This window comes from Barbus barbus (genome assembly GCF_936440315.1).
Source record: "Barbus barbus genome assembly, chromosome: 23".
NCBI lineage: Eukaryota > Metazoa > Chordata > Actinopteri > Cypriniformes > Cyprinidae > Barbus > Barbus barbus.
The window spans coordinates 25,557,578-25,580,062 of record NC_136751.1 but is presented as its reverse complement, the minus strand read 5'-3'; the positions used below and the strand labels follow the sequence as shown (position 1 = coordinate 25,580,062).

Below are 22,485 nucleotides of genomic sequence, written 5' to 3'. Positions count from 1 at the left end.
TGTTCAAGTGTCTGTGCGGAAGCTGAAAAGCAGCGCGCTCACTGCAGGTCATTTTTGGTCATACAGATAAGAGTAATACGTCTTTCAAATCTGTAAGGACTCTATGTTTATTTGTGAGCACTCATAATAACAAAACGTGCTTTTGTAAAATAATGAAAGCAAACAGGATACACTTTCTGCCGCCTCAGTCTGTGAACTTGAGCGCGAAACTCCTTGTATCTTTGCCTTACAGACATTAAAAATATATCTCTAAAAATATATATATTGATTGGATTAGATTCAACTTTATTGTCATTGTGTAGTTTATAATAAAAACAAACAAGTAATAGATTACTGGTACCATAATGCAAATGAAATGCACAGAGAAGACAAATGTATCAAAGGTATAAATGTATAAACTGACTGATGACGAAAATATAATGATTAATTTTAATATATTTATTTATTCGGGATTGATTTATTATAATTTCATGTTACTTTATTGTTTGCAACATTTTATAATAATAATAATAATAATAATAATAATATAAAAAAAATGCAATACATAATTTATTTATTTATTGTTTTGAAAATGTGTGTAGTTTGTTCAGTGGGGTCCAAATATAAGAACACTTTGGACAACAAAGGATTCAGAATTTCATTTAAATATAATATCTAATATAAATAGACAGAAAGTGTATGTATCAAATACTATGTCATTGATGTTACATTTTCAATTCACTCAAATATGCTGATAATATAATTACAGTGCATTTGTTTGTTTTCTCAATAGCAGTTGTTATGCTTCACCGAGCTATTTTGTTTGTCACTGAGAAATTAATTCAACTATAAGCAGAACATAAAGCAGATCTGGTTAGTTAGAGAAAAATAATACAGGTCTGTGTTTGTGTATGTGGTGTGTGGCAGTGCATAATCCGGAGTGTGTTTTGCTCTGGTTCATTTGTTCGGAATGGAAACTCAACACCCTTGATTAATGCTCTCTCTTTGAGGATGACCAGTGCAGACTATTCATCTGGTTTTGTGTTTACCTGCAGAGCGTTCTACTGTTAAATCTCTCATCTCAGATTAAAGGTCACACATGACACACACACACACACACACACACAGTCCCGTTCTCTCATGCCATCCTTGAGCGTGAAATTGCCTCCGAGTGTTGACTGTTTCACCTCTTTGAGTCTTCACCTGAGCTGTTATTAAATTTGACAAAACCTAGACTGAACTATTTCCTTCTGTCTCCTGACATTTCATTCTTGCCATCCAAGTATGAGTTTTAATTAGCATTTTTGAACATCAGATGGGGAACTTTATGCTGGGACATCAGCTGACTTCATGGGCCGGGACTTTGCCATTTTCCGAACGTTAGGCAAGCACCATCCAATCAGAACGGAGCAGCACGACTCCAGATGGCTCAATGGTGAGACACAAACACATATTTATACACAGCTTTGTATATATTTTAAATGAATGCAAACAAATAAAACATACTACACTGACACTACTGTTCAAAAGTGTCTAAGATTTTTGACATTTCATAAGTTCACCAACACTGCAATTATTAGAAAAATGCAGTTAAAACAGTAATTTGTGCAACTTTATTACAGTTTACCAGTTTTCTATTTCATTATATTTTTAATTAAAATTATTCCTGTGAAGCAAAGCTGAATTTTTAGCAGCCATTACTTCAGCGTTTAGTGTCACATGATCCTTCAGAATTCATTAGAATACGCTGATTTGCTGCTTTTAATGTTGAAAACATTTGTGCTGGTTAATATTTTAAGAAGATACTTTTTTTTGTGGATTCTTTGATGAATAGAAAGTACAAAAGAACAATATTTGTTGGAATATAAATATTGTAAATATTAGAACATTAAAAATTGTGAATTTATTTCTCACAACATGACTTTATATGTCACAACATAATGTTACTTCTTATTTCCAACTTTACTTCTTATTCTAAAATTGAATAATTAAAATTTGTATTCTGTTGAAACTGGAGTTATATGTGTGTGAGAGAAACAGAACTCCTTAACCAGAAGAACTGGATTATTATGGATTATCTGAAATTTAAAAGTTATCAAATGTCATTACCTCACATCTTGTGTGCTTGCATGTGTGTCAGTAGACATCTGATGGAATTAGGATTATATAGTAAACACCAAAAAGCGACATTTCCTCATATATATTTTTTTTTTAACCAAAGTAACAATTAAAGATTAAATGAATGCCTTTGGCTCCAGTGAACAAGTTTTGCGTCATAGGAGTGTGTGTAGATGTGGTGAGGTGACTGTGTAGGTCATTGTGAGCTGGTGCAATAGTAATGTTATGTGAGATGTTTGTGATGTGGCTATTGGACCTCTGTGAATACAGCAATAACTCTGAATAACCATGAAAAACTGGCTGTGAAGACCTGGGGCCCACAATACCGTAAATAGAACCTATGCACAATTAACGTGTCACTAAGACCCACACACACACACACGTAAACTTGAGGGTCAGACCCATTCAACTACATGAACAATGAAGCTTAAAATGAAATCTAAAACTGTCAGTATTCTTGCTGTTAAAGTTATTGGTTCACATTATTTTTTGTTGTATTATGTATTTTTTTATTTTTTTTATTTTTTATATTTTGTTTGTTGTCCTTCCAGACCCGAGATTTATCAGTGTGCATCTCATCCCAGAGAGTGACAACCCTGAAGATGACAAGATCTATTTGTTCTTCAGAGAGAATGCCATTGATGGAGAGCAAATCAGCAAAGCCACACACGCCAGAATCGGACAGCTGTGCAAGGTACAGATACACTTCACACATACATACATACACCAAAGGACCACAAATGCATTACTCCACAGGCTGGTCCACACACACTTTAGCTCATTATATAGCTCACAAAACTGGAGTTATCAGTTATCAGTTTCAGCTTTGCCTCTGCCTATATTTTTGCAAACCTCCAACCTCAACACTTTTACCATTTGTAAACGAATGCATTTTGAAGTTTGCATCAGATAACCAACTCCAGTTGTATGGCTTTCTGATGCAGTAAACTTGCTCGGTAGCACACCTGGTACAGCATTGCACTGTATGAATCTTGGGAAACACGTATCATGCCAATAGAGATAAAAGACTTAGACGTGAGATAAAATGAAGTGGTTGCTTTAGCAAATGCGATTATACCTCGTGTTTGCTTTTGTTAACGCTATCGATAAAACCTAAAATGCCACACACTGGACATTTCACTTTGAAAGTGTTGTAAAACCTGCAAAAAACTATGTGATATAATTCAGCAAAAATGTCGCCATAAGCATATTTTGCCAATATTTTTCCAATCTGACGATGCTGTATTGAAATCTCAGACTTTGTTGATATCTTGGCAAATTTGAGCACAGTTTAGGACTCTTTTTCTCAGAAAAATACTTTAAGAAACAGGAGACTGTTTCCATTTAATCTTGTAGTCTAGAAGAGACGACTGAGATATTAACTAGATCTCATTTGTGGTTTCTCTTTACTACGGTAATGCATACAAACACCTCATGGTGACGATACAGGTAGGTGGATGGCTCAGCCAGTGTTTTTGCATTTGGCTTCACCTCAGTTTTGTGGCTTTGCTCTCACCCCCCACCGTGAAACTTAAGAGATGCCTAAAATGTCACAGGAGCCATCAGCCGAGAGAACAAAGACTGCTCTGTGGAGAAAATGTAAGACTTTTGCAGACACGCTCAGCTCAAGTGCGAGCCTACAGCTTGAAGTGGTAGAAAGGTGTTCTCAATTACAGCTCGCTCGGTATTCCGGTATGACTGGAATCCTACCTTCACCAATGCAGACAATTGTCTTATTATGCAGAGTGTATGTTTAGTTTATGCAACACATTTCCCAGCCCTGCTAATTAGAGCTGATCAATCCACAGTAAAGGAGATTGTTTATATTGCTCATGTGTTTCACATGCCGACTGCCAGGTTTTTACGTAAAACAAGATTGTAGACATGTGTGCGTATATATACACATGCACACACCTCTTTAAAATTAATGAATCATCAATAATCATTCTATAAATAAATGGTGTCTGTGCTAAAGATGACTGGAGTTATTGTTTTTAGGACTTTTATGTTGTAGTGCATTGACTTTAAAGGGGTCAAGAATTGAGAAATCTACTTTTCCTTGATCTTTTGACATGTTAAAGGTTATTGTACTATAAAAACACAGCACGTTTCAGAACTCAAAACATCCTTGTTAGTCTAAAAACAGCTTTTATTGAAACCAAGCTGCCAAAATGACTCATTTTGACTTATTACGTAATGGAAATTAATACATTAGTGCAAGACTGGCTGTTTATTTTCAACTATATGAATACATCTCAGTAGAATTCTTTTCACAATTAGTTCAACTCGGCAGCTGTTGTAAAAAGTTTGAAAATAGCCTTTTATTTGTAAATTTAGGTTTTTTTTTTTAAGTTAAACTTTTTACATTATAAAATAAAAAGTTATATTCATGATCCCTTTAATCACATTTTATTAGGAATGCAGATTTTGTTTGTGCTCTGGAAATGAATAATCCCTATTCACAATTCAATTTGAATTGGCAATGCCCCACAAAAATGTACTGAATTTTAGTTCAAATAAATTTGACAGATATATTCATCCATCTTTCGGATGAGATGTTAAACCGAGGTCCTGACTCTCTGTGGTCATTAAAAATCCCAGGATGTCTTTCGAAAAGAGTAGAGGTGTGACCTCGGCATCCTGGCCAAATTTCCCCATTGGTCTCTGACCATCATGGTCTCCTAATCATCCCATTACACTGATTGGCTTCATCACTCTGTCTCCTCTCCACTAGTAAGCTGGTGTGTGGTGGGCGTTCTGGCGCACTATGGCTGCCGTCGCATCATCCAGGTGGATGCTGCACACTGGTGGTGGATGAGACACCCCCCCTCACAATGTAGAGCGCTTTGAGTGCTTAGAAAAGCAAAAAAGCGCTATATAAATGTAATGAATTATTATTATTATATTCGACAAAATACATAAAGATGGTTTTCTGGGAAGTGAAATGTTCATCCATACTAGTCCATAAATATTTAAACTTTTTAAACTACTTTTTTTCCCTTTTTAAACTTTCAAATTCAGATGTCACTTTAAAATACACAAGATGAATTGAAGAATTGAGTTTTTCTTTGTTATAAGAATTTCTTTGAATTTCCTAATTTAACTTCCTTAAATTTCAAATTTCACATTTGAATTTCAATTCTATTTTCTGTTTTATACCTCAATTCAAATGGAATGCTAAAAAATGCAAACATGTACATCCATCTTGGTCACATATTGTTGTAGCACAGTTTGTGCTCAATACAAAAAATTACATGTTGGTCAATAGTATGTTATAATTAAGCTGAAATAAGCACAAATATCAGGGCATGTCAAAACATCTCAAGGGCCCCAAAATCACCTCAGACCCCAGAGGGCTAAAAGGGATTATCTGTTCAGTTCTGAATGGCACACTGCCCTTCTTCAGAAAATTAAAAAATTTGGGCCAAATTATATTCTCTTACACATCATCTTGTCTGAAGTAAACATGAAGTAAAATGATACAAGTACGATTTAATTTGTCCCTGACAGAATGATTTTGGAGGCCACAGGAGTTTGGTGAACAAATGGACCACCTTCCTGAAGGCCCGTTTAATCTGCTCCGTTCCTGGCCTGAACGGCATCGACACACACTTTGATGAATTACGTAAGTGACCAATGCTATGACAATACCTTCATATAATTTTGCTGTACATCTCTATTTTGGCATATTTGGTTGACCACTCACTAAATTTTTTTTTTATCGTTTTCAGAGGATGTTTTTCTCATGAGCTCCAAGGATCCCAAAAACCCTATTATCTATGCTGTATTTACAACATCCAGGTAATAAAACATCCAATTTACACCAAATTTCCTTTTCCCACTAAGCCTGAATGCTTATTCTGTCTTTTTGTATTCGGACCTTGATAATTGTGTCTTAAGTCCCTGAAGGCAAAGCTGTCAAAAAACTCATAATTACTGTTTCTCGGGTTTACAGTAATATCTTTAAGGGCTCAGCGGTGTGTATGTACAGTATGGCGGATATCAGGAGGGTATTTCTGGGCCCCTATGCCCACCGAGATGGACCCAACTACCAGTGGGTACCGTTTTTGGGTAGAGTGCCGTATCCAAGACCTGGCACGGTAAGACGGCCAATCAGTGCTGATGCCTTTGTACATTTTATTTTTAAAATTAAAGTGACTTGCCTGCTTGGATTTGAACACATGTTCTCCTGAATGTTGACAGTGCCCCAGCAAAACATTTGATGGTTTTGAATCAACAAAGGACTTTCCTGACGACGTTATCACGTTTGCCAGAAGCCATCCGGCCATGTACAACCCAGTGTTCCCCATCAACAACCGTCCAATCATAATCAAAACCGATGTTGACTATCAGTTCACACAGATAGTGGTGGACAGGGTGGAGGCAGAGGATGGACAGTATGATGTCATGTTTATTGGCACTAGTGAGTGGAATAAAGTTTTTAAACCATATACTTTATGTAAAACTCAAGTTAATTGTGATATTTTTCTACCGTAGACATGGGCACAGTTCTTAAGGTGGTTTCTATCCCCAGAGGAACATGGCATGATCTTGAAGAAGTCCTGTTGGAAGAGATGACTGTGTTCAGAGTGGGTTTACTGAGTTTATTATACTGAGTTATTTCTAATTGGTTCATTATTAGGATATTATTTATATCTACTACTACTTTACATTCTACGCTGTAGCATTTTTCCACTAAAACACCCCAAAGGCACTGATTTTAAACTGTATTATTTTCCCTTTTTCATACTTAGAAATATTTTGGTGATAGAAAATATAAAGCATTAAAAACACTTTTTTTTTTTTTTTACAGGAACCGACAGCTATTACTGCAATGGAACTCTCCACAAAGCAGGTTGGTATTATTAGAACTGCAAACAACTGATCTCTTAATGCAATAAAGATGGTGAAAGCAATTCAAATAAGTGGCAGTACTGAAGATAATTCCATTAAGCAAGTCTGAGGAACATAATTGGTTTGTTGAAGTGCAGAGAAAAGAGTGAATTTAAAAGAGCAAAATAAGCCTAATACTTTATAGATCACAATAGGTCTTATTCACTTATACTTTTGTACAAGTACAAGTGGACAGAAATTCATAACGTGTGTAATTTATTTCTAATCCTTGGTCTAACATTGATTAATCCAAATTATGATATATATTCTAACGTGTTAAGCTGAATTATTTTATTTTAACCACAAGTCTGGGATTTTCGCAGACATGTAGCTTGAGTTGATCCTAAATATTATTCTAAATTTAAACTTGCAAGCTTGTTAATGAATCATTATTTTTGTCTGAAACCAATCGCTCACAACAAAACCCAATAAGTCTAATATGCGATCCTTGTAAGTGCACAACTAGCGTAGCATGTGAGGCTTTTAAAAAAGAGTGAACTGGTCAGCCAAGTTAGCATTGGCCGTTTTGTGGGGAAATTGTCATGCCACACTACATTTTGTTGACAGAGGTGATATAGACCAGCCAGATTTATCTTGTACCAAAAAACCCAGCACAGTTCTCACACTCAGGCTGGGTTACACACACACGTTGCTTGGCCTCAAGCTACATTACGCAGAGCAGGGACTGCTGTCACAGTCACTCACACAACACGACAACATGAGGTACTGCCATTAGAGGCCACACATACACACACACCAGTTGGTTTTACACTCAGGACTGCAGCGTGAGCTCTCCTTTAGATGGTGTGAATAATCAAGCAGACACTGAAAGGTTATCTGAAGGGATATATAATTAAACAGCTGTGTGCAAGCCCCGAGAAAGTTCCCGTATTCTCAGCAATCACACCAGCACAGACCATCAAAACTTTGCCATCATTGTTTTAAGGAAGTCTCAATCTCTCTGCTCTATCTTTACAGCAACAGCTCTATCTTGGATCTACCATTGGGGTTTCTCAGATGCCGCTGCATCGCTGTGACGTGTACGGGAAGGCCTGCGCTGAGTGCTGTCTGGCACGTGATCCTTACTGCGCCTGGGACGGCTCACAGTGTTCCCGATACTTTCCAACTGCTAAGAGGTACAATGAGAAATACAGAAACACTGCAAAGTTAACCTAAGATGAAGATGCTCTATGAACTGAGTTTTTTTTTTTTTTTTACAAGTTTTGTTTACGTCTAAAATTGTATTTAATTTCAGTTGTAAATGAACAAAAACAATTTTTCATACTTTTAGTTAACAGTAACAAAACTGGTAGATGACACAAAATTAACACAGAAATTAACATTTTCTTAGGTACATATTATTACAAACCTGTATGACCTGTATATCAAAAACCCTTTTATTTTGTATATTTTCAGTTTGCAATTTAATTTTAGTTTGACTAATTTTCTCATATACTTTGTCATTTTTATATGTTTCTACTGAGCTTTAATTTATTTTTAGTTTCCACTTTTTATGTTTTGTTAAAATCTAATATTTAATTTTAATTAATTTTATTTTATTTCAGCTTTAAATTAACAAAAACAATTTTCTAACTTTTAGTTAACAATAACAAAACTGGTAGTTGACACAGAAATTAACACTTAAATGAAAATTGTCACCAGCCACATATTATTACAAACCTGTATGATCTTTCTTCTATGGAACAAAAAAGAGATGTTTAGTAGAATGTCTAAGTTGCTCTTTTCTGTACATAATAAATACATATATTGGCTAAGGACTGACAAAAGTCATAAGAAGTACCAAATAAATAAATAAATATATAAAGACTTCTGCACTACATGCTAATGTGTGTTGTACTTTCGCAGGAGAACAAGGCGTCAGGATATAAGGAACGGAGACCCTCTGACTCAGTGTTCAGATCTACAGCATCACGGTAATACATGGTGGATCTCAGTGCAATCACAAAACATGTTTACTATGTGCAGAAACACACTTGTTACTGTGTGTTAAAAATTATTACAATTCTGTATCTATACAGTCCATAACTTTCCGCCAGGTCTTTACTTGATGTCTAGACTAATATATACTATTCTAATGTTTGGATATTTAAAAAAATAATAATAAATAATAATAATAATAATACTTGTATTCATCTGCATTAACTTTATCACAAGTGACAGTAAAGACATTTATAATGAAGATTCTTATTTCAAATAATTGATTTCAAAATATATTAAGCTGCACAACTGTTTTCAACAATGATAATAATAAGCAATGTTTCTTGAACACCAAATCAGCATATTACACTCAAGACTGGAGTAATGTTTGCTGAAAATTTGGCTTTGCCATCACAGGAATAAAATATATTGGAATAGAAAACAAGTATTTTCATTTGTAATAATATTTCCCAGAATATTGCTGTTTTTGCTGTATTTTTAATAAAATAAATCGTCTCACGTTACGCATGTAACCATGGTTCCCTGAGAGTAGGGAACGAGACACTGCGTTCTTGGGGTCGCTATGGGGAACGCCGTCAGCGTGACCCGTGTCTGAAGCATACATACAAAAACACCACATGTTGGCCGGCGACAGCCAATGACGTCACTACCGGCGCGACCACAGTATAAAGGGGCACCGGGAAAATACATCATTCACTTCTTCACCTGAAGCTTGCATCCAAAGCATGGCACCGAACCTAGAGGACGCAGTGTCTCGTTCCCTACTCTCAGGGAATCATGGTTACATACGTAACCCGAGACGTTCCCTTTCGAGGGAACTTCGAACTGCGTCCTCTAGGGGTCGCTATGGGGAACGGAAAACCCACGTCACCATGCTGAGGGGAGTGCAAGCCTAGCACAAAAGGCGAGCACTAAGTACCAACTCTACCCGGCTAAGGGAGTTGCCCCTGGGACGGTATGACGGCTGTCAGTGACATTATCCCCTTCGGCCAAAGGCCTGAGCTGCATACCCCAGAACTTACCTGTTAGGGTCTGGGCCTCCTGGATCCAGGGTAGAGCTCAAAGGCTTGGAATCAGAAGAAGAGATTCCTTTACACACAACAGGTCCCAGAAACTATAAATTCTTATTTATAGTATATAAATTATTATAAGTTATTCTTAAAACTGGATCATACTCACCCATCCATGGTTCCTGTGCATGAGATCAGTCCCGGAGGCGAAGTCCGAAGAGTCGAGTCCGGACCATCAGTCAGGTAGTTTCTATGAAACATAGAACTTAACCAAAACATCATAAGTCCAGCAAAGAGGCTGCAATCTTCTTAAAATGCAGGTTCTTAGGCTCCCACCTAAACTCGTTCAGGTGGAATTGACGGTGGTTGCAGGGGAATTAGAGAGGAGAAGATGAGGGCAGATGTACAGGCCCCCTGAGGGAAGGGAATAGATGTTTAATAGTTACTCTGGTCCGGACGAGAGCGTTGAGAATGCCTCGTCTGGATCACCTCCCTCATGTCTTGCTTGTCTCTCCTTGACCCGTGCCTCCCTCTAGCCCTACCCGCAGGCGGGGGAGGGCACGAGTCGCGACACTAGCCTTCTGCGCCCCTCTCTGATCCCCAGATGGAGATGGGCCAGGACCCCTGCGTTGTTCGGGCTTAGACCTGGACTTTCTTGGAATAAAGGTTCTGAAGGCCGCTGAGCGCGCCTTCGCCTCCCTAAACTTCTCCACCACCGTCTCGATGGAGGTACTGAAAAGCACGGAAGGCGAGACTGGAGCATCAAGAAGAAAGCCCTTCTCTTTCTTCCCAACATCTGCCAAATTAACCCACAGATGGTGGTGCAAATCCGTGGTGCAGCGCAGCTCAGCTACTTCGTCAGGCGACAAGCCCTGACCCTTATCCAGGTCTTTCAGCAGATCAGCCTGGTATGCCTGAAGCACCGCCATCGTGTGCAACGAAGTGACAGCCTGACCTGCTGCTGCGTATGCCCTGCCATTTAAACGAGATGTTTCCTGAAGGGGCTTAGATGGCAAGGAGGGAGCCTTGAGAGAGGACGTCTCACCCTCAGAGAGATAGCTGGCTCTTCCACAGGGGGCATCCTCTCATAGCCGTTTTCACGCATCCCCTCAATGTTAGCATAACTGGTATGCTGAAACCTATGAATGCGAAAAGAAAACGGCTTCTTCCATTCCTTCTCAACCTCCGCATTGAGATCAGGAAGAAATGGGAGGCTCACTCGAGCTGGGGGGTTATGACCAGAAAGATAACGCTCATCGAGACGACCCCGCGGCGCCACCTTGACCCGCTTCCACGGGCATTGCATAAGCTCCAAAAGTTCATCATATGCAGGGCAGGAGGATTGAGAGGGCTCAGTCTCAACTTCTTCACCCTCAGACATCTCCTGCTCTTCCTGGGCATAACCCAGCAGAGCACTAGCCGATGGATCAGATGATCAGATGGATCAGATGGTCAGCGAGATCACGTCATCGTCTTCCTGCGGCTCGCCCTCGTTCGCAGCCGGCGAGCACAAGAAGGAAAGCCCCCTCTCTAACTCATCAGCCAGATCCACCTGTGAACCCAACAAGTTCATTCTCCTCTGTGCCTCAGCATCAGTGGGTCTTGAACCGCGGGAAGCAGATGGCTGTCCCTCCTTCCTCGAAAAGAGAGACAGACGAGAGCGGAGCTTTCTCATGGAAAAAAGCTCACAGTGCACGCAGATTGCCCCCTCGAGGACATCACGTGCGTGCTCCTCGCCCAAACAAAAGACGCAAAGATCGTGTGTGTCATCAGGTGTCAAATAACGAGGACACGAATGCACACATTTCTTAAACGCCTTGCTAGTGCTCACCATAGTAGAGTAGAAAATTGTTCTTACCAGTGGAATGCACGCTTCAAACAAAACAGTCACTGAAGACGAAGAAGAGAATGACGTATTTTCCCTGCGCCCCTTTATACTGTATATAAATAAAATATATATGTCGCGCCGGTAGTGACGTCATAGACTGTCGCCGGCCAACATGTGGTGTTTTTGTATGTATGCTTCAGACACGGGTCACGCTGACGGCGTTCCCCATAGCGACCCCTAGAGGACGCAGTTCGAAGTTCTCTCGAAAGGGAAACAGCTTTGGTGAGCATAAGAGACTTCTTTTAAAAAACATAAAAAATGACCGATCCCAAACTTTTGAATCGTAGTGTAAAAGTTAATTAGGTAGTAATTTAGCAAATATATACATTGCAATGGTGATGGCTCATGTCTCTTCTTGTGGGGCTCGAACCAACAACCTTCTGGTTGCCAGCCATGCATAACACATTCCCAACATCATATATTAGTTTTGGAACAGCATTTGTATCAAACAGTCTTAGCCCTAATTTTAACCTAGAACTAAAAACAGGAGAAAATTTGATTTATCAATATAAATTGTTGAATGATGAATGATGTTGAGCCAACTTGCAGATCTTACTACTTGACTTTATGTAAAGCGTGATAACATACTAGCAAGAAAGCAGTCAGAGTTTCACACTTCCCTCAAACGTCTCTTCATAAAATAACATTCAGGATGTGCGGGGAAACTTCATTTTGAAACCAAAGAGATAATTGCAACTGTTCATAACAGTGTTTTAATGAAAGCTGTGCATACATGCCGTATGCCAGGTTAGTGTTTAATTAAAGTTTCTGAAACGAAACAGCCTAAAAAGGTCATTCCGCTATGTTAATGACATATTTAACTGCTGAGAAACTGTTTCACAGCTGTTGCAAAAATACAGGCTCCAGAACATGCACTTACACACGTCCATGTAGATATACTGCACACTACCGTTCAAAAGTTTAGGGTCTATAAGATGTTTTTGAAGTCTGTCATGCTCCTTCAGTAATATTATGAAATATTATTACAATTTGAATATATTTAAACGTTTAATTTATTCCTGTGATGCAAAGCTGAATTTTCAGCATCATAACTTTGGTGCATTTCTTATTATTATCAATGTTAAAAAGTGTCATCAAAAGTGTCACAAACCATAGTGTACATCGTGTGATCACATTCATGGAGACCACACACAGATTTCCACTGTCGGACACACCTCATTACAGTGGCACCGCTAACCCACAGCACTGCGCTCTGACGTTTCATAGTTCAGACTTAAAAGGATGCCAGAGGAAAATGAAAGACTGAGGAATAGATGCCGCTTAACACAACAAGTGATCTTTTTTTTGGTCTCTCTTGGCCTTGGATCCCTATAGACCTGAAACATGCTGAGAGACACACAGCTGTGTGATATAGACATGCTGGGTGTGACTTCACTAGTGTTGATAGCATATGGTTTGAACTATCAGTTTGTATTCTCACTGCTGGATGCCCTGTCTGTCTGTCTGTCTCAAAATCAAGATTTCTCACTTATTTCTGTCTATTTGAGCAGATGAGGCAGACGGAGAGAGGGGTTTGCTGGATAAGACAGTGTACGGCGTTGAAAACAGCAGCTCTTTTCTGGAGTGCAGTCCTAAATCCCAGCGTGCCCTTATTTACTGGCAGTTCCAGAGACATGGAGAGGACCGAAAACAAGAGGTATGTTCTGTTATGTATACAGTGGAGGGCAAATGACCACAAGTTATCAGCATAACAATTTAAGTAAAAAGCTGAATTAAACATTATACATTTTACATTATACATTATACATTTCTTAGTATTTGGTTTGTCCCTCTTTTACTTAACAGCAGCACTTGAGCTGCATGGACTTCACAAGATTTGAGAATGAAGAGCATAGAATCTTAAATATTTTCTCATTCATTTTAAGGCATTTATTTATTTATTTAGATAGTTCTCATTCCTTTAATTAATTTTTTAATTTACTTTCACAAAACACACACCCACACAAAAACACATAAACACACACACACACACACACACAAACTTAGCTACTTATTTACTTAGCTATCTAAATGGGGACATTCCATAGGCGTAATGGTTTTTATACTGTACAAATTGTATGTGCTATTGCCCTACAACTACCCTACACCTAAACTTAGCCCTCGAAGGAGACTTTCTAAATTTTTACAATTTCAAAAAAACTTTGTTTAGTTTATTTTTAAACCCGTTTTACAAATGAGGACGTCCCCAAAGGGAGGTTTTTGGAGATTGTGTCAGGTTTACCTCACTTTTGGGTACAAATTTGTCCCCAAAATATGGTTAAGTAGGTACACACACACACACTCACATACGACCAATGGCTGTTTGAACAGAAAAATCACACTAAATCTGACTTTTTCAATGTCTAATGGAGAAATAAATAAAATTAGATTTTTGCAATGTTATATATTAGGACAGAATTCATGCAATCAATCTTACTCAAAATTGTGATTGATTTACCCTGATATCAAAATAATTCATAACTGTATTCTATGTATTCATAAATGCATAAAAAGGATCACACAGAACAGTGCAAAATGTGTTTAAATGTACATGGATGTACATTACAGTACATGTCAAATATTAGTCCAAATATAAATGCTAATGCATAAACTGCATACTGTTTTTTTTTTTCCAGTTTCATATGCTGTAATAATAAAATATTATATTGGATTAAATTACGAAATTTGTTGATCCACGTGCTATCATGAATGTTGATTTTTTTTTTTACCTGATTCGGTATCAGGTATGAATCACATTACAAAAGTTAAGTAAAGAAACTCATAAAAAATTATATTTGACTGGAAAATTTAATTGGAAAATAGAATCAGGCACTTTGGTTTATGGCGTGAATGCAGCAAAAAATGCTGAAACTGTTGTTGTCAATGATGTTTACAGTACTCAGTGTATGTGATCTGATCACATGTCTATATGTTTTGTTTAGATAAAGTCAGATGAGCGGGTGTTGGGCACAGAACAGGGTCTGTTGATCCGAACCCTCCATCAGAAGGACTCGGGTGTGTATTACTGCCACGCTGTCGAACACGGCTTCATCCAGACCCTCCTCCGCCTCACGCTCAACGTCATTCCCACCGAACACCTGGATGACCTCCTGCACCGAGACATGCCCGACAGCAGCAACCCGGCCAACGGCAAAATGTGGTACCGTGACTTCCTGTCCCTCATCGACCCGCCAAGCCCGAACAGCGTCGACCAGCTCTGCGAGCAGGTTTGGAAAAGAGAGCGGAAACAACGTAGACAGAAAGCCAATCTGCTGCATGCCAGCCAATCACACACCACCCAGCTCATCCACTCTAGCCAATCACACACCAGTAAGTGGAAGCTGCTACAAGAAAACAAGAAAGGACGCAATCGCAGGACCCACGAGATGCAGCGGGCGCCCCGCAGCGTGTGACGTGGGCTCTAAATAAAAAAGGATGAGGAAATCCAACAGACTTCTGCTGAGGCTGGAGACAGGAACAGTGGAATTCCACTTCCTGTAGGTATGTGTGTGAGAGATTTAGAGCACATCTTCATTCACACGTATTGAGACTCAAACTCTGAGAGGACGTAACGGGACACAAGATGCTAACAGACACTGAAATACCTGTAAATATGACACAAATACAAAAATATACTGTGAGACAGGTTTCAGTCTGTATAAAAACCTTGTTTCATTTTATGAGGGACAAAACATGGATGCTGAAAGACCACTGTTTAACCTCCATTTAGCTGAAGCACAATCCCAGTGCATTCTGGGTAATGAACTTGTCAGTGATATTATGTGTATAGAATGTTTTGACCTTAACATATACCGTATAACTTTGTATTGGAACGGTAGGCCCTTCTGTTTATGTGCGTATCCATTAATTAGATATTGTTCTTTCGGATTTATTCTTCTATTTCTTCCCCCCTCTTTCTATCTTCCTCCTTGTGTTTTCGATTTTCATCTGCTGCAAAAGCAATGCAGCAAATCCATTTATGGAACTGTGTTGTTCCTCTGAATAAGCTCTTCCTGACAAGAAAAAACAGCTAAAAATATTTTCTGCTATTTTTTTTAGATTAATATTTAATTTTGTACTGTGCCAGAGTATATCTAAAATATTGCATAATAGATTTATTTTATTATTAGTTGTCTTCATTGTAAACCACTGCACCATGAGGATAAACAAGCCCTCTTCACTAACTTTTTCTCCTCAATTAAGTTATTTGTTGATATGATTTTGCTCTATGTTCACATTCACGTTTATATAAAAGCATTGTGGTCGAGTATATGAAATACAGTGGCATTTATTGCCGTATGTTCCTTTTTGTCATGTTTGTCAGGCATACTTGGGGAAATGTTGGCTTTCACTACATGTACAAAAACTGAATTTATGAAAAACCAATCCACACTACCACTATAGAGAGTATATGACTGTTTTTCAGTTGAAGAATAATTCTGTTTATGGCATAACATTATTATTTGTAACTGTTAAAAAGGAGTTTAGATTTTCATTTTTGCTTTTTTACAAGGCCCTCCATTTTATGTGACATTTAAGGCCATATTTGAAGTCAACGTGGACATATAGTATGTCTGGAACACTTTTGGCTACTATAACACGACATTTCTAAGTGAAACAGCATTAATCATAATTTTATACATTTTAATCCCCTTATGAAAAGTGAGCATCCGAATAAACATTTTGTGTGCATATATATATATATATATATATATATATATATATATATATATATTCATGTTGCAGTCCATAAATTATTCAAAACAAGATGTAAGAAAATAAAATTATAAATTTTTATCAATTTAATCAAAATATAATAAAATGTAGCTCCATCTCTGAGACAACTTCACAAAACATTCAACCAATGGGTGGGCGCCATTGTTACACTCCTCCTTATATATTCGAAGCTCAGAGATGTCTTAGAGATTTTTACATTTTATTACAGTTTTAAGAGAGATTACGAAAACATAATTTATGGACTTAATCATGAACATGCAATAAGACCAAAAACTTAAATGAGAGTAAATGGGGTTGGTTTCGATTTTTTTGTTGACTTTAAATATGAGAGGGCAAAGGAGGACAAATTTACAACTGTTATATAATATCCCGAGCCTGTCCCTTGGCTGAGGACGGGACAGCTGTGTGACTGGAACTGCTGGGATCAGAGACAGAACACAGCTGGGACCAGACTCATAGACTCCTTGAGAAGTCCTACTTTCACCCCTTTCACCGAATTAGTTTTATCAAGTCATTTTTGTCCCCTCTTGTTGAGGCCACACACACGCTCAAACCTACAGCACACATATATCTGAATGTAGCTGTGAACATATAGACTATTTATGGAAAAATGTTCCAAAGTATATGCCACTGTGTACAAACTGCATGTGAATTTACAGCACCACTCATTTCTATACTCGTTTACAGTAGCTGCTCTTGTTAATGAGTGATTTGTCTGGCGTTGGATTCCAGGTGGTGCTTAAAAATATTCTGCTAATAATGACAGATGGTGTTATCGACGGGCATAATTTCTGCCTGATGAATTCTCTCCCTTTGTAGCTAAATGTATAACCAACAGGAAACCGCTGTAAATCAAAGGATTTCAGATGCAAAACTTAACAGTATAAACTCGGTTGGCTGGCTCTGTTTGAATGGACATCGGGCAGAAAAGGAAACCTGCCTTGCTTAGACTTTTCACAGGGACTCTCCTGAACTGGAAACGAGGGACAAAGACATGAAAATGCTGCTGTAAATTATTCATTTCTAGCATGCATTCTGCTGTTCAAATAAATGTCTCTTCTAAAGAACCTGTTTCTGAGGGCTGGAGCTCTGGGTGCGTTCTTGTGGCGTTGTGATCTAGGTCCACTGGCTGCTGCACCTGGGCCCAGGGAAAAATTCTCCTTGTCTTGTGTTATTAGTCTTTCCTCTCATGCTGGAGTTCAGTGGGTTCTCCACTCACGATACTGCTGAGAGAAGCAAAAGCTTAATGTTCAGGGTAAAATTACTGACACAATAGTTCCTGTAGAACAGAACAATGTCATTTAATGATACATGATGAAGATCTGATTCTATCTATCTATCTATCTATCTATCTATCTATCTATCTATCTATCTATCTATCCATCTATCCATCTATCCATCTATCCATCTATCCATCTATCCCTCTATCCCTCTATCTATCTATCTATCTATCTATCTATCTATCTATCTATCTATCTATCTATCTATCTATCTATCTATCTATCTATCTATCTATCCATCTATCTATCTATCTATCTATCTATCCATCTATCCATCTATCCATCTATCCATCTATCCATCTATCCATCTATCCCTCTATCCCTCTATCCCTCTATCTATCTATCTATCTATCTATCTATCTATCTATCTATCTATCTATCTATCTATCTATCTATCTATCTATCATTAATACAATTTTTATAATACAATAACATAAAATATTACATATTATATATATATATATATATATATATACACTCACTCACACACACACACACACACACACACATTATATATATATACTTTTTATTTATTATACAATTAACAAAAGCAAAAAAGGCCTCTAACACTAGCTTGCTCTATTCTTTTTCATCTCTTTGAGATGGAGTGTGAATACAGTAAATTGGATTTCTGCAAGCACAACCATACTCGCCCGCCAGAAATTCTCACTGGACAAAATATGCTTATGTTAGACCACCTTTGCAGCAAAAGTTAGTAAATGTTCAATTGAACATTTGATAGATGGGAATGCCTAACTGAAAAATAATTTTCTTGTGAACCGTACTCCAATATTTAAAACGTTGAAAAACTTATAAAAATATTTACAACTTTGAAAAATGTATGCAATGTACTTCTTTGACACACACCAGACTTTGCCGTTTTCTTCCATAGCAAAAAAAAAAAAAAAGTAATATGCAGCTTAAGGTCCAAAACCTATGCTTGAACGCAGCACTTTTATGGCATCTCAATTGTAAACATCATGAAATATGTCTGAGCACAATGAATAATGCTAAGGAATTATGCTAAGGAAGCTATTAGCATACACTTTCTACTGTGGTTAGTTTTCTCTTACAGATCAACTAAATTTGGGGATATCACAGGGTCCTTTGTTATTACAGTTTTTCTCCATTGGTTTGGCTCATTTCTTGAAACAGAAATTACATTCTCAAAATAACATGGACAAACCTCCAAACCTCTTGGCAAATGTTCACAACAGAATGGCATTTCTCATTCATTTTATCAAATGGCAAATGCCTTAGTACATGTCTCAATTGTCTCAGTGCATCTTTGCAAATGATTAAGTACAAGTAGCCTAAAGTTATACAGTTAGCCCACATTTAGCACATTTTCCAAATGAATAGATCTTGTAGATCTAAACTGATTAGTTGATTCTCAGTCTAATGATCATTCTCTCCAAAACATGTCAGCATGATTTCATTGTATAAGTACTCGCATGCACAACTGTCTGTTCAATTGTCAAAATTGGTCAAGAACATAATACCATGAATACCATATATGAATTTCTTTGAATATTTGATAAATTGATGACAGTCATTTACAGTCAGGTGAAACTAGACTAACGAAAGGGGAGTGTCACACACAGGTGTTTTCCCTGATCGTGTGCTGCCAAACACAGATATATAGAGCTTGACCAGCGCCAGTCCGATCTCTGAACATGGATAGACAAGGCCAAGCCAATGGACAAGGGGAAGTTCTTCCTCAAGGAAGAGGAGGAAGAAGAAGAAGAAGAGGAGGACTGAGAATGCGTGGTGGAGGAATAGGGGGAAGAGGCCGAGGAGCGGGAAGACACTGCTGTCCCGAATGAAATTCGGGCCACAATTATAGACCATGTCATAAACCATGGCCTCACAATGGCAGAGGCAGGTCGTCGAGTGCAGCCTAATGTGCCTCGCTCTACAGTGTCCTCCATCCAAACCTTTCGCAGGGAAAACAGGTATGTACTCTATGTAATCTATGATGGAATTATATGTTATATTAGACAGGGCACTGTGCGTGAGGCAAAAAATTTATAACTTACTGTAGAGATTTTGTGTGCATCTGCCATAATGCCATCACATTGAGACAGATCCGTGCTGCCATCCTTCAGGACAATCATATATTCCAGAATATAAACACAATAAGCATCTCCACAATAGACTGGGTTTTGAAGAAGCATCAGATGACAATGAAACAAATCTACAAGGTACCATTTGAGAGGAACTCTGACAGAGTGAAGGAGCTGCGGTACCAGTATGTAAATGTAAGTCAGTTACTGGTTGTCTCTCATTATAACCTTACCTGTAATCACAGTAAGCAGTAGTTCACTTATTTGGTTTCAATACCTCCTTTACCTGATTTCAGAATCAGTATTTGCTTCATCTGACTTCAACAATTTCAACAGAAAACTGCAGTTTACTGTATTATACAATTATCATTATAATATCCTGTAACATCTCAGTAAGTCATCAGTATTTCCCACTCCCCTTTCTATCAAATACCCCTGCAGTACTTCCTCATAGGCCTATCACTAGTTTAGAACCACTGGAGTAGTGGCCTGTAGTATATTGAACCTGTGGGGGAGAACATGTAATTGTCTAACTGTAGTATATGACTCTTCTGTATGACTGATTTTATGTTCTTTACTCTATTTTAGAGAATAATGGCATTGGAAGGACATGAGACCCCTCACATCCTGGTGTTCGTGGATGAAGCTGGCTTCAACCTGGCCAAGGGCCGAAGACGTGGCCGTAATATTATTGGCCACCGGGCCACAGTGGATGTCCCAGGTCAGCGAGGGGGCAATATAACTGTGTGCTGCCATTTCTGAAAATGGTGTGGCCACTCACATCCCCAGTCTTAGCCCATACAACACACACAAGCTCCTCATCTTCTTGGATCGCCTTTATACCGATTTTATCCCTGAAAATGAGAGAGGTCTCATAGGGCCTCACCTACCCATTTATGTAATTGTGTAGGACAATGTCAATTTCCACCATAGCCCACTCATTAGGGGCTGGTTTGCAACGCATCCAAGGATGGTCATGGAGTTCCTACCACCTTACTCTCCTTTCCTCAATCCGATAGAGGAGTTTTTCTCTGCTTGGAGGTGGAGAGTGTATGAGCATCATGCTCAGGATCAGCCGTCCCTGCTCCATGCTATGGACGCAGCGTGTGACGACATTACAGGAGATCAATGCAGGGGATGGTTGGGGCATGCACGCCGTTTCTTCCCTCGTTGCATCGCAAGAGAAAGTATCCGCTGTGATGTGGACGAGAATCTGTGGCCAGACGGACAACAGCGTGTAAATAATCAGGAGGGTGAAGACCGTGGACAAGAGCGGGAGAATGAGTACAGCGACCACTGAATAAGTCCTTGTTTTTTGATTTTGTGTTTATACAATTTATTACTGTAATGTACATTTTCTTTTTACATATGAAACTTTCTTTGCGTGTGAATAAAAAATGGTTATAATTTCCTTGGTAGTGTGAGTGCAATCTGTGTCAAACCTTGGAGGCTACTCTTTTCTGTTGTATATTGTTGGTCCTCTGCCATAGTGACAAAACATCTAAACATTTTGTATGGCAGTACTCACACAATGCCAAAGGGACGATGCATTTTGGGGGCACTGACTATTCAGATTAGAAAGAAATGTAGTTTTGACACATGAGTGAACTGTTTTAGGAGAGAGATGCGCTTTTGCAGGTGAACCATGTTGTTGTGATCAACCATCCAGGTTTATTTTGACAAAAGCACCAAGAATGATGAGAATGTCCGATCTGTGTCGAGAAAGGAGCCAAAGCTATTGAGAAGGATCTTTGCCATTTTGGAGACACTGACTGTTTAAATGAGAAAGGGATTTAGATTGAAGCCGGAGTGAACAGTTTTGGAAGAGATATGAGCTTTTGCAGGTGAGCTATAGTGTTGTGCTAAACTGTAAGAGTGTTTTGCCAAATGATCTTAGAGTTTTGAGAATGTAATTTCTGTTTCAAGAAATGAGCCAAACCAATGGAGAAAAACTGTAAGCTACCCCCTATAAACCAGATCGGAACACCCTGGCAACCTCACAGCAACACCCTATCAGTATCAGGTTTTTGCATGGACATTGGTCAAGCACCCCTCATTTTCCTCAGTAAACTGAAAAGATCTAGTTTTGGTTATTTATGAACAAAACAAAAGGCATGTCTGCTATCTGGTGGTAGAGTGTGGTACTGCATTTACAGGTTTAAAAATCCACAGCTTGTCAGAGAGTTGATTTACCACAAGGCCATTGCAGCTAAATTACTCTCTAAACACATTTATAGCATTCTGTAAATCCAGGTATACCCAGCTCAGCTGTTAGAAATGCAAGGAACAGATTCATGTTTGTAGGTGATGGTAAAAATGAATTAGTTATCAAAACTGGAAGTATAATAATTATTGTTTTCCATGTTTTCCCTTATGGACTTCTGAACTCACTCATGCCTAAAGGTGACTGCTGGTCATGTATAGTGTCTAGAGGTCAGAGGTCGTCCTGATTACCCCACAGACTGCCCTGTGGACACAGATGTGTGTCGTAAATGTCCATATCTACGAACGAGTGCATTAGTGGTTGTGTGATGAATGAACTGGGCAGGATTCCA

General features: G+C 38.5%; 1 protein-coding gene across 1 annotated transcript in view; it reads left to right on the top strand.

Annotated features, from left to right (window-relative positions):
- Positions 1–16,149, top strand: part of LOC306843219 (semaphorin-3ab) — a 38,901-nt gene extending 22,752 nt beyond the window's left edge. Inside the window, exons 6-17 of the mRNA XM_079374556.1 lie at positions 1,295–1,414; positions 2,649–2,791; positions 5,608–5,722; positions 5,829–5,898; positions 6,053–6,197; positions 6,301–6,520; positions 6,595–6,686; positions 6,911–6,952; positions 7,969–8,126; positions 8,857–8,924; positions 13,359–13,504; positions 14,790–16,149. Of these exons, the coding sequence (XP_079230682.1) occupies positions 1,295–1,414; positions 2,649–2,791; positions 5,608–5,722; positions 5,829–5,898; positions 6,053–6,197; positions 6,301–6,520; positions 6,595–6,686; positions 6,911–6,952; positions 7,969–8,126; positions 8,857–8,924; positions 13,359–13,504; positions 14,790–15,260 (1,790 nt within the window). The 3' untranslated portion in view covers positions 15,261–16,149. The remainder of the gene's footprint in view (positions 1–1,294; positions 1,415–2,648; positions 2,792–5,607; positions 5,723–5,828; positions 5,899–6,052; positions 6,198–6,300; positions 6,521–6,594; positions 6,687–6,910; positions 6,953–7,968; positions 8,127–8,856; positions 8,925–13,358; positions 13,505–14,789) is intronic.
- Positions 16,150–22,485: the final 6,336 nt, after the last annotated feature.